The 13,141-nt window shown below is 39.8% G+C and overlaps 1 protein-coding gene across 1 annotated transcript in view; it reads left to right on the forward strand.

The window, feature by feature from the left end:
* The window catches only part of LOC106085340 (uncharacterized), a 244,517-nt gene that overhangs the window by 22,168 nt on the left and 209,208 nt on the right, over nt 1–13,141 (forward strand). The window contains exons 2-3 of the mRNA XM_059370221.1: nt 6,645–7,625; nt 11,143–12,148. Coding sequence (XP_059226204.1) covers nt 6,903–7,625; nt 11,143–12,148 — 1,729 coding nt within the window. The 5' untranslated portion in view covers nt 6,645–6,902. The remainder of the gene's footprint in view (nt 1–6,644; nt 7,626–11,142; nt 12,149–13,141) is intronic.

Genomic DNA, 13,141 nt, shown 5'->3' on the forward strand with positions numbered 1-13,141 from the left:
ATGAACAACTCCACGCAATTGCAAGGACGTCACTAGAGCAATGGGGGGCTGGTTGGCCGATGGACTTGAGTGGGGACGCGAAAAAATATCTATGGACAGTAACGGTATTTTCCAAAGTGAAAAAAAAAACAACCAAACGGACACGTACATCGGAAGGGGGTGAAGGGGGGAGTGGTGGTCTGACATGCACTCGCAAGTCCTCTATACATATATGCATTGACAATATGAAGTAATAAATTTCCGGTTAGTTTACCCTTTAGATGGTTTATCATGTTCTTGGTCTCGATAACGAGCAAGGGGCAAATGTTGTGAGTTGAATAGCAATCCCCATTGAAAGGTTGCAAACCACACTCTATTGACCAACAAAGAGAACAAACCAAATCCAAAGGAAGCCAAGTGTATGGATCGAAAAAAAAAAACAAAAAACAAGGGACAATCCATAAGCTCTCATATGTGTGAGAGCCTGCCACGACACCACGCATTTCTTTGTAACAAAGTCCACCAGCTAACATGAACGACCAACAAAGCTACTAACCAATCCACCTACCAACAAGCCAGCCAACGATACGACATGACTTATTTGGTTCCCATTTTAAAAATGTAACTCGATGACAATAAAAAAATAGTTTGCATACCGCCGGTGCGTGTGTCATCATCCTTCCTACTGTCTGTCTGTCTGTCTGCCTGCCTGTTCGGGACAATATCAATTGATTCGGCCCAACAATATTGTTGTCGTCGACAACAGCCACGAACGATGACGTCCTGAAAGTCTTCTTTTGTAATATTGGGGGAAAAAAAAACTCTACAAATGGGACGTACAAATGTCGTTTGAAGCAACAACTCAACATATTGTGACAAGTTGCAGTTGGGTTTGTAGGAAACCCTCCACAACGATAAGGACGACAACTTGTCGTACAAATTTAATTTGATAGGCGAATTGGTGAAGAGTGGCTATAAAGGAATGTTTTCATTGATAAAGGGAGGCCACCGTGGTGCAGAGCATAGCATGTTCGCCTAAGACGCCAAAAGTCTGGACTCATATCACGGAGTGAAAAAAATTTCAGCGGTGTTTTTCCCCTTACTAATGCTGGCTACATTTGTGAGGCATACTGCCATTTCTCTACCAAGTGGTGTTACTAAGCGGCCCGCCGTCCGGACTTGACATAAAAAGGAGGCTCCTTATGATTGAGCTTATATTTTAATCGGACTGCACTCATTGAAATGAGAGAAATATCCTCTGTTCCTTATGGAAGATTTCACATTTTTATACCCTCTAGCATTCGAAGGAGTAAAGCTAGGCGCTTGAAATTTTGGACAAATATTTCCTATTTGTGTAGGTCGGTTGAAATTGTAAATGGGCCATATCGGTCCATATTGAGATATAGCTCCCAAATAAATCGATCTCCACATTATACTTCTTGAGCCTCTAGAGGGCGCAATTCTTATCCGATTTTGGTGAAATTTTGCACAATGACTTCTCCAATGACGTCCAACGTGCCAAGTATGGTTCAAATCGGGCCAAAACCGATCTCCAGATTATACTTCTTGAGCCTCTAGAGGGCGCAATTCTTATCCAATTTTGGTGAAATTTTGCACAATGATGTTTCCAATGACTTCCAAAGTGTCAAGTATGGTTCAAATGGGCCCAAAACCTGATAAAGCTCCGATATAAACTGACCTCCCGATTTGACTTTTTTAGCCTCAAGAGTACAGTCACTGTATCCATGACCTTTAACAAACATGTCAAATATGGTCCGAATCGGTCCAAAACCTGATATAGCTCCCATATAAACCGATCTTGAATCTTGACCATATAAACCCATATTCCGACTTTACTTCTTGAGCCTCTAGAGGGTGTAATTTTTATTCGATTATGCTGAAATTTTCAACAGTGAATTCTTCTATGACCTTTAATGTACGTGACAAATATGGTATGAATCGGTCCATAACCTGATATAGCTCCCATGCAAACCGATTTCCCCATTTTACTTCTCAAATCCCTCTAGGGCCAATTCTAATTCGATTTGGTTGAAATTACTTCTTGAGCCTCTAGAGGGTGTAATTCTTATCCAATTATGCTGAAATTTTGCACAGTGACTTCTTCTATGCCCTCCCATATACGTGTCAAAAATGGTGTGAATCGGTCCATAACCTGATATAGCTCCCATGCAAACCGATTTCCCCATTTTACTTTTTAAGTCCCTCTAGGGCACAATTCTAATTCGATTTGGTTGAAATTTTGAACAATGGGATCTACTTTTGTCTTTAACATCCAATCCAAGTATTTCCCAAATAGGTTTGTAACCCGAATAGGTTTACAACCTGAATATATTAATAACCAGAATAAGTTTATAACCTGATAGCATAGCAATTCTTACCCATTATCTTGTGTTTGCCTATAAAGAGATACCGGGCAAAGAACTTGAGCAATGCGATCCATGGTGGAAGGTATTTTGAATCGGCCCGTCCGAACTAAGCACGCTTTTACTTGTTTTCATCATAAAAGTAAACAACTAAAAAACGTGCAACGTTCGGCCGGACCGAATATTTTATATCCTCCACCATGGATCACATTTGTAAAGTCCAAAATTGTTAATAAACCAGGTTTGCCGAAAGCATCTATCCTATCATCATACACCCTTAAGGGTATCCGAACGAGGATCTCAGTGCCTGCCTCGGGGCGCTTTTCCTTGCCCCAAGATAAACATTGCAGCTGTGTTTATGTACTTTATTGATCAAGAATCAAGATCTACCAAGTTCCTGATTTTAGAACAGAAATCCTTATGTGAGAATTTGCCGAACCGGCGATGTAAAACTTCAGTTCTCGGTCTTCAACCTTTGCCCCAACACAGTTCCTCGACTTTTTAATCTCTTCCCAGGAGCGACACTTCCCCTGAAGACACCAAGTCTCATATTCCAAGACAAAAGTAATATCACAGCTTTTCTGGATTTTATGCTCAGACCATTGGGCATTAATCCCTTGTATCCATGGCCCATTGAGACTGGTTCTCCAATTCCCGAGCGAGATCTGCAATAGTAGATAGAATTCAGCTACCCACAAGCTTGACACTCAAGGGTATCAGATCGAGCATCGTCGCTTCACTGCCGAACCAGTGGCGTAAAAATCCTATGCACTGTCTCCGCCCTAGGCCCCAGCGCATAGTTACCGAATTGCGACAGCAGAAGACGTTTTATCTCTCCTCTCGGCAGCTCCATCTTATTTAGAACAGTTTCCCTGAAAACTCCTATCCTACTTCTGGCGAGAAATACAAATTCAGTCTTTCTGCGATTTAAACCAAGCCAACACCAAGCAAATAGAATTCGGCTACCCATACCCTTCACACTCAAAGGTATCAGATCGGATGTGGCCTTCGGCGACTTTTTGCCCCCGAGATAGGCGATGTCAGAACAGACATCGTTAGGTGAGAATTTTCTGAACAATCGGCGTAAAAATCCTATGCACGGTCTCCACACTAAGACCCAATTTTGAGTTTTGAGTTGCGACAGGAGTAGATCGCATTCAATTATGCTTTGATCCTCTCTTGACGTCGTTTTCTCTAATTTAGCCTCTGGTCAAGAATACCACCCAGATACTCATCTTCATGAGAGAGCGGCAGCTCCAACCTTTATGGCAAGCCCATTAACCATCGACCATCTAGACAGCTTCCTTAATACATCCTGAGCAAGATCTGTAGTAGTTATGACATTTCGCTTATCGTTTTTTTCGGTCTCTGGCTAATAATAATTCCCAGGTACTTATCCCCCCCACATTGGGGGGCATAATATAATGTCACTCCTATGGGTGACCACCATAAATGACTTATTACGGATGCTGACAGAGGAGCGATTTGAACCCGTCTCCATGCAGAAGAACCGAAAAGGCCTGGCATATGACTTTGCTAGACCCAGAGGTCTCAATGTTAACCCAGAGAAGACAGAAATATGCCTGTTCACGAGGAAGATGAAGGTTTCGATATCTGACAAGGTCAAACACTTAGGTGTGATCTTGGACAGGAAACTGAATTGAAAGTGTCACATTCAGGAGCGTACTGAGAAGGCTTTCAGATGTTGGTCACTATGCAGACGGGCAGTAGGCTCGAAATGGGGCCTGAATCCGAGGATAGTCCACTGGCTCTACAGGAGCGTGATTAGACGAATATTGACTTACGTCTCAGTGGTTTGCCGGACTGCAATGGAAAAAAAGTGCAACATAAGGACCATACAACAGGTTCAGAGAACGTGTTGTCTTGGCATAGGTGGAGCGAAGAGGACCACCCCCACTAAGGCATTGGAGACTATTTTAGATATCCGACCCATTGATTAAGTGTGAGGTAGCCACTGCGGCTATGAGACTTAAGGCAATGGACCGTACTTGGCACAGTTGGCTTTGTGGCTTCCAGGGGCTTGAGAAGTCAAATCGAGAGATAGGTTTCTATGGGAGCTATATCCAAATCTGAACCGATGTCGGACGAAATTTGTGGCTTCTTGGGGCTCAAGAAGTCAAATCGAGAGATAGATTTATATGGGAGCTAAACCAGGTTATAGACCTGGTATTCAGCAACGTAATTTTTTTACGTTGCTGAATACCTGAAGTTGAGAAGTCCATATTAAAACAACACTGGCACAGTTGTTGGAAGTCGTTACAGAACACTGCATGCAAAATTTCACTCAAATCGGACAAAAATTGCGGTCTATAAGGGCTCAGGAAGTCAAATCAGGAGATCCGGTTATATGGGTGATATATCAGGTTATAGACCGATTTGAACGCTACTTGGCACAGTTTTCGAAAGTCATAACAAAACACAACGAGCAAAATTGTAGCTAAATCGGAAAAAATTTCGGCTGTAAGGGCTCAAGAAGTCAAATAGGGTGGTCGGTTTATATGGGAGCTATATCCAAATCTGAACCGATGTGGTCCATATGCAGTCTCCAATGACATCAATTTTAAGTATCTGTGCAAAATTTCAAAAGGATAGCTTTACGCGTTCGAGCGCTATCGCTCGAATCCGAATGTCGAGACGATCCAGAATATATATATACTTTATGGGGTCGCAGATCAATATTTCGAGGTGTTACAAATGGAATGACTAGGTTAGTTTATCGCCATCCTATGGTGGATGATTTAAACTATTTAATTTTTTTATTTAGTTTATGCAATTTTCCGTTTTGTTCACTTTCCAAAAAAACTTTGAAAAAGTTTTATTTTAGTGCAATGGTATAGATCGAAGTAATCGATAAATATTGCTGTATTTACGTATATTGGCATTGAATCAATCAAAAATCGACTACTATATCGGAATTTAGAAAATCAATGAAATGCCATTTGCGACGGAGAGGATAATTATTCCTCTTTGTCCAAAACATTCCGTTTTGTCTCCATATGTACGGGACATAGTATGGTGGGATTCCAATCATCTGGTATGCATACTTCTAGCCAGATTGCATATTGCCTTATTAGTGTGCTAACTGCCACTTAAACCTAACCTAAACCTAACCTTGTTCTGACTGATTGGTTCTGTGGCATACTCATGGCCACCATCATCGGTCACCAGCAGCTGGGAAAAAGTGTTTTTTTCTATTTTATTAGCACACTATCTGTATCTGTTACAATATTTCCAGGAGGATGTGCCTTTACCAAAGCCATCGGTTTAATGTTTAATTCTTTGGTGGAATTTTCGGACTTCATTATGTATTCAAGGATCTCGTTTCGCTCAAACTCACGCCTTTCTATTTCATTTTTCTTTGTGCGGAAGACGCGTTTCTCCTCTCTCCTTTTCTCTCAATAGCTCTCCTTCGCCTGGCGCGTTTCTACTGACTATAAAGTTGCCGCATTCTTGGCTCTCTCAAGCGAGGGAGACTTTTGGTACCCAAGTACGGATGTTGGGTCTCTTTCCATGGAGTGGACAATGTTACTTGACTCCGATTTTCGTATTTTTCGCATACATCAGTCCATCCTTCATTGATAAGAAAAATCTCAGATATAACGCTTTGTTGTAACTTCCAACATCCACATTAATCAATGTTTAGATATTGCTTCCATATAAACCGATCTCTTGTTTTTACTTTTTTTTGCGGTAGAGGTCGCTTTTGTTGTCCAATATGAATGAAATTTTGTACATGGTGTTTAGTTATGACTTCTAAACGTATACCCGGTATGGCTGAAATTGGCTTTTAACCTGATACAACTTTCGTATAAACCGATAACCCAATTTGACTTCTTGAGCCACTAGAGGGCGCAATTATTATCTAAATTCGCGATCACCCAATTTGACTTCTTGAGCCACTAGAGGACGCAATTATTACCTAAATTCGTAGATTTTTGTATTACCAAGAGCCATGCTAAATATTGTCGAAATCGTCTCTTTTAGCTCCCTTAAAAACCATTCTATTTATTTGAGAAAACAATTCAAAGAAGTGACAAGAAATCTTTTACACATTTTACTACCTTACAAATGTTTTGTTAACCAAAACTGGTATCTCGTTGACTTCTCTTTCATTTAATGATTGCATAGTTTTACAGCTCTGCTTCTCGGTTTTGAACTTTTCCCTATCCTTTACATGCCGTAACAAACAAATAGACAAACATATTGAATGTTAACTTTATTGTTTGAATAATACCATTATCAATTTCACTTTTCTTACAGGCAGACAGGGCGAACGCCAACGACGAACAGCTTAGCTTCAACAAATGACTGAATGTCTTCATATTGGCCACAGCAACGATTTGGTATCGAGCAATTGATTGATTGATTGAGTTGTAAACTAACTGCCAAGGAGTGAATATTGGAGCTCTCTCAAAGGAAATCAAACAAAATTGCCCTAAGAACAAAGCCAACGGTAGCAGAAGCAACAGTGTGGTAGCAACAAATGTCTGTACAACGATAATTACAAAACGATTATTAATGCAGCAACAACACCCGCAGCAGCAACAGCCATCTCAACAGCAACAATTAGTCAAACAAACAATCACACAGCCATCCTCCTCCACATCTTCATCATCGGCGACGACGGCTACTTCGACCACCTTACAATTTCAATTGCAACCGCAGCAACAACCCAGTGTAGCCATTGCAGCACACACGCAACCATTGCAACAAGCACAGCCGCAGCAGCATCAACAGCAGCAACATTTAACCAACAACATTATTGTTGTGCGTGGCTCACGCAACGAGCATGGCGAAATTGTTATTCAAAATAAGCAGGACATCTTCACCTTCCTCAGCGAGCACCATCAACAGCAACAGCAGCAGTTGCAGCAGCAAAATGAAAAAGCCACCGTGGCAACATTAACCCAATTACCGCCAACCACAACTGTTGCACGCAAGACCAGCATATCGTTACTAACCAATACCAATGGCAACGGTGGTAATGGCAGTGTGGGTGGAACAACGGTTGGTGGTGGCACATTGCTGCTAAGTGGAGGAGTTAATACTTTAAATAACTCTGTGAGTAGCTCCTCTACGGGCAATTCCACCACCATCATACCAAAAGAATCGAATACCATATTTCTGCAAACGCCCATCAATGCAAGTCAATTGGAGACGGTGTTGCTGCAATCGGGACAATTGAAAAAATCCAATTCCACGGTGACCGCAACAACAGATCGCCCGTTTCTGTTCAAGAATGTAAGTAAATCCTAAGAAATTTTTGTGGAGGGAGCAATAAGTAAAAGGAAGTTCTATACCCACCACCGAAGGTATATGTAGTACCCATATTTGGACAAAATCCGGTTAGGATCAACCATTAATGAACCCGTAGTAGCTGTATTAAATCATGGTCTGATCAAGGTCTAACCTGCACGGACTTACACATCTCTCTATGCCAAATTTTAACGAAATCGGTTAATAAATGCAGCTTATATGGGCCTTAGACCTTACATCGGGAGATCGGTTTATAGATCAAGATATTGCCCTATCTATTCGATACGGATTTCGGGAGTCCTAAGACAACTCACTTTCCTAAATGTCGGCGAAATCCGGCAATAAATTCGGGTTCTATGTGTCTTATACCTTAAATCGGGAGATCGGTCTACATGGGGCTATTTCAAGATCATGTTCAATGAGGACCATATTCGATACGTTTGGTGAGAGTACTAAAACAACGCTCTGTGTTAAATTTCAGCGCATCTGGATAATAATTTCGTCTTTTATGTCCCCCAAAAACTTTAATCGGGAGATCGGTATATAGGCAACCGACAGAGGCTGGTTCTTATTTTGTTGCTTGTGAAAGCATTTCTCAACCGATTTCAAATTTTTTAACTAATTTGGAAAGCTAATAAAATGTACTATTTTTTTGTCGCGATATTTGCTTAGGTCTGATTCTTGAGTCAAAAGTTAAGCTAATTTTTGTTAAGCTACCAACGCACGGCCTTTGAAGCCATCACACCTAAAATGGTTGAAACGTCTTCTAACCAAAGACGAAACGCGTCCCATAGTGGTTGGTGTGTAATGGGCCTCCTTTTTATACCGAGTACGAACGGCGTGTCGCATAGCGACACCACTTGATAGAGAAGTTTTAACATGGTACGATACCTCACAAATGTAGCCAGCATTTGTAAGGGGATAACCACCGCTGGAAATTTTTGTTGATGTTCACACCCGGATTTGATCCCAGGCGTTCGGCGTCATAGGCGGCTGGCAACCGCAGCTCAGAGGTTAGCATGTTACTGCAAACATTTCTTTTGAAATTTGTAGTGTAAAAATTTCTTTAGAAAATTTGTACAGTAATTTTTTTTTTGGAAAATTTGTACTGTAATTTTTTTTTGGAAAATTTGTACTGAACATTTTTATTGGAAAATTTGTACAGTATTTTTTTTTTTTGGAAAATTTGTACTTTAAAAATTTCTTTAGAAAACTTTAACAGCCAAAAATTCTTTAGAAAATTGGTACTGTAAACATTTCTTTAGAAAATTTGTGCTGAGTAATTTGCAAATTTATATATGAGAAATTTGTACAGTTCACTTGTTTCAAAAATTTTTCGCGTAAAAATTTATTTAAAAAACGTGTACTGTAAAAAGTATCTTTAAAATATTTGTACTGTAAAAATAGAAAAAATTGCCAAAAATTCTTTAGAAATACTTCCTTGGATATTTTGTACTGTAAAAACTTTTTCGGAAAATATTTACTGGAAATATTTCTTAAGAAAGTTTCTGCTGTAAAAGTTTTCTTGGACATTTGTCACTGCAAATGTTTCTTTAGAAGCTTTTTACTCTAAAAATTTCTTTAGAAATTATTTACTGTTGAGATCTTTAGATTAGATTTTGGTCTTAGAATACTTCATCCAATCGAATATTGTCCGGTTTGCAGACCATAGGGTTCTATGTTTCTATTACAACTGATTTTTAATGTAAGGCAAAAAAATGTGTTGCTGTAATGGCATTGACTGGTTCCCTAGATCGCGACTTCGTCTGGCATCGCAACCAACCTCATCTGTAGGATCTGTCATGGCACATGCCTTTTACTCCTTTACAAATCACTGAAAAATGCATGTTTTCTTGGCTGAAACTCTGCACTTAAGAGTATATTCTTTTTTAGCGCAGCAAGAAAGAAACCAAACTGCACGTCATACATTTCGGCCATAAGAAGACATCCAACTACTACAACACAAAACGCTTACTACTCTAAATTTATTTCAAAAAATTTCCTTTGGAATTTTTCATTGTAAAAAATATCTTTAGAAATTTTCCACTTTAAAAATGTCTTTAGAAATTTTTTACTGTAAAAATGTCCTTAGAAATGTTTACAGTAAATTTTTGTACTGTACATTTTTTTTAAGTTTTGTATTATAAATTTTTTTAGAAATTGTAAATTTTTTCAATTTTGTTCTTTAAACATTTTTTAGAAATTTTTTACTGAACAAATTTCTTTAAAGATTTTTACTGTAAAAATTTATTTAGTAATTTTTTACTGTACATTTTTTTTCAGAAATTTTTTACTGTAAACATATCTTTAGAAATTTTTTACTGTAAAAATTTCTTTAGATATTGTTCACTGTAAGATTTCTTTAGAAAATTTTCACTGTAAACATTTCTTTGGAATTTTTTCTCTGTAAACATTTCTTTAGAATTTTTACTGTAAAAATTTTTTCCTTTAAAAGTTTCGTTAGAAAATTTTCATCACAAACTTTGCTAATTACATTACTTTTCATTTATCTCTGAGACCCAGTAAAGCATATATACTCTTGACATTCTAAGTCGATTAAGCCATGTACGTCCGTGTACCCATCTGTCGAAAGCACAACTTTCGCAGGAATAAAGTTAGGGGCTTGAAAATGTGAACAAGTACTTCCTTTTAGCGTAGTTGGTTTGGAATTGTAAATGGGCCATATCGGTCCATGTTTTGATATAGCTGCCATATAAATCGATCTCCCATCTTAACTTCTTGTGCCTCTAGATGATGGCACAGTTCTTATCCGATTTGGTTGATGTTTTGGTCGCAAGATGTTTTGGATTGACTTTCAACACCTGTGACAATTATGGTCCAAATCGATTCATTACATGATATAGCTGCCATATAAACCGATCTCGGATCTTGACATCTTGAGCCTCTAGAGTGCGTAATTATCATCCGATGTGGCTGAAATTCTGCATTAACATGCATTTGTTTTGACTTCCAATAACAATGCCAAGTATTGTCTAAATCGATTCATAACCAGCTCCCATATAAACCGATCTCCCGATTATATTTCTTGAGCGTTTGAGGGCGCAATTCTTATCCGATTTGGCTGAAATTTGCTACAATGACCTTCTTTTCTACGACCTTCAACATTCGTGCCAAATATGGCCTGAATCGGTCCATAAACTGATATAGCACCCATATAAACCGATTTTACATCTTGAGCCCCTAAAGGTCGAAATTCATATCCAATTTGGCTAAAATTTTGCACAATGACTTCTACTATGGTCTCCAACATTAAACCAATTAAGGTCTGAATCTGTCCATAACATGATATAGCTCCAGTAGCATGACAATTTTTATCCCTTGTACTTTGTTGGCCTATAAAGAGATACCTTCCAAAGAACTTGACAAATGCGATCCATGGTGGAGGGTATATTACGATACGGCCCGGCTGAACTTTGCACGCTTTTACTTGTTTTTTTCAGCGTGATTTTTATACCATTTTTGTTTGTTCTTATCCTTTCAGGTCTCACGCAGCTTAAGCACTGATAGCAATCGTTTTGGAGCAGCAGCTACAACAGCAAACTCATCGACAGCAAATGGCGATGACAAAGGACCTTTTGTGTTGCAAACACTGAAACGCTTAGAGAAATCACAATCCATTTTGGTAATACGCAATTCATCATCATCTTCGTCGTCGTCGTCGACATCGTCATCTTCGAATACATCAGGTGCCAATTCTACCTCATCCCTAACAAATTCTTCGTCATCATCTTTGGCCACAGCGTTGACGGTCGAACATAAGCTAAGCTTATCATCATCATCTTTGGCCTCCATACAGCAGCAGCAACAACAACAACATAAGCAACATACGCAGCTTGTGGCAACGACAGGTAATGTCAACACAAAAGCCAACACTATCACCTTTACACGTTCCAAAAAATCTCAAAAGTCAACTGGAAGTGGACCGGGATCGAACAATGCAAACAACAATCCAAATGGCAACTCATCCTCTGCCACAATCACCACCACCACCACAACCAAATTGGGTGATATTTTAGCCTCGGTCAAGGGTCAGCAGCAACGACACTCCATCTTGACCAACACCACTACCAATGGCAATACGAAAGCAACAAATGCCGTTGGTGCTGGAGCTGGACCTAATACAGCACAAACTACAACAACCTATTTGCGTTTGACAAATGGCAATTGCAATAACAACAACAACACTAGCACTAGCAACAGCAATAACAATAGCTCTAGCTCAGCTTCTGCCACTATTGCCAATATTGTCCATAAAAATCATAATTCTTCACGTGTAAATCTCAATGGTACGAATGTCGAAACAATGGCATCAGCCATTGTCGTTGGAGCCGGCTCAGGAGTGGCAACATCTAACAGCACACAACACCACACTTCCCATGCCCATCATCATCAGCAACATCATCTAAATTTGGCCGAAGTCCAGTTGAAACATGAGAGAGCTTCACCATCTGCCAGCACAACGGGCTCTGTGAAAACCCTAGGGAGCGGTAAGTCTTAAAAAACTGTACAAAAAAAAAAAAAAAATATTTCAAGCACTAGCTCCGTTTTTTTTACCTACTTTGGTGACTTTTACTAAAAAAGAAGAAACAAAAGCAGAAAATTCTTAAATTGTGAAAGGTTTTAAAATTATCATAGAGAAAAGAGAAATGCAAATGGTCAAAATGTTGTAGGTAACTGAAAGCTGCAGAGGGAGTTGTTTATGGCCAGTAATGTTGTTGTTGTTGTAGCAGTTTGTTGTGTTCTATCTTTCCTCTGCTTGATTCTGTTGAGTGTCAAGACCCAGGAACTCTGCGGCTAAGATGGGTTGCGTCCACAGGGATCTGGGTCTGAGTCGAGTGGGTCTGGCTGAGCAGTTAAACTGGTGACGTGTAGCGTGCGGTCCCTTGTTATAATCTTGCTATAATCTGAGGCTGCTGCATCTGCCGGAACGAAATTGAGCCAGAACTACTGTGGTTTGTCGGAGGAGGTCAATTTCTTCAGGTGCAAAGGAATGCGGTCGTTTTCCATGGACAACATTCGGCCGGTAGCCATTTACCGCATCTGCTACCGTGTCTGCATGAATGTTGTCTAGACCTGCTTGATAGAGGTTCTCCCGTGTAGCGCTGAACTGTAGATCTACCCCAAGTCTTCTGGAGAATGTTTAAAAGATGAAAATGTGACACCAAGTCTTTTAGGGCACTTGATGGTTGGAATCATTTCTCCATCGACCATCACAGTCAGCTCAGTATTCACTTCACTCGTATTTGTAGTGAACAATGTGGCTGAAGATTTGGTGGTAGATATCTTTAGATTTCTTGCAGCGACATATGAGGCAAGTTTGTTGAGGTAGACGTTCAACCTATGGGTGGGAGCCCTGATGCCATGCTCGTACAATCGTCCGCATATGATACGATCTCTATGCCATCTGGAGGGGGTAAAATGGAAGCCATGTTGATGCTCGGCGAATGGAAATTCTCCTACGACGCTCGGGATAAGTAATG

Source organism: Stomoxys calcitrans, chromosome 5, assembly GCF_963082655.1.
Source record: "Stomoxys calcitrans chromosome 5, idStoCalc2.1, whole genome shotgun sequence".
In the NCBI taxonomy this organism is placed as follows: Eukaryota; Metazoa; Arthropoda; class Insecta; order Diptera; family Muscidae; genus Stomoxys; species Stomoxys calcitrans.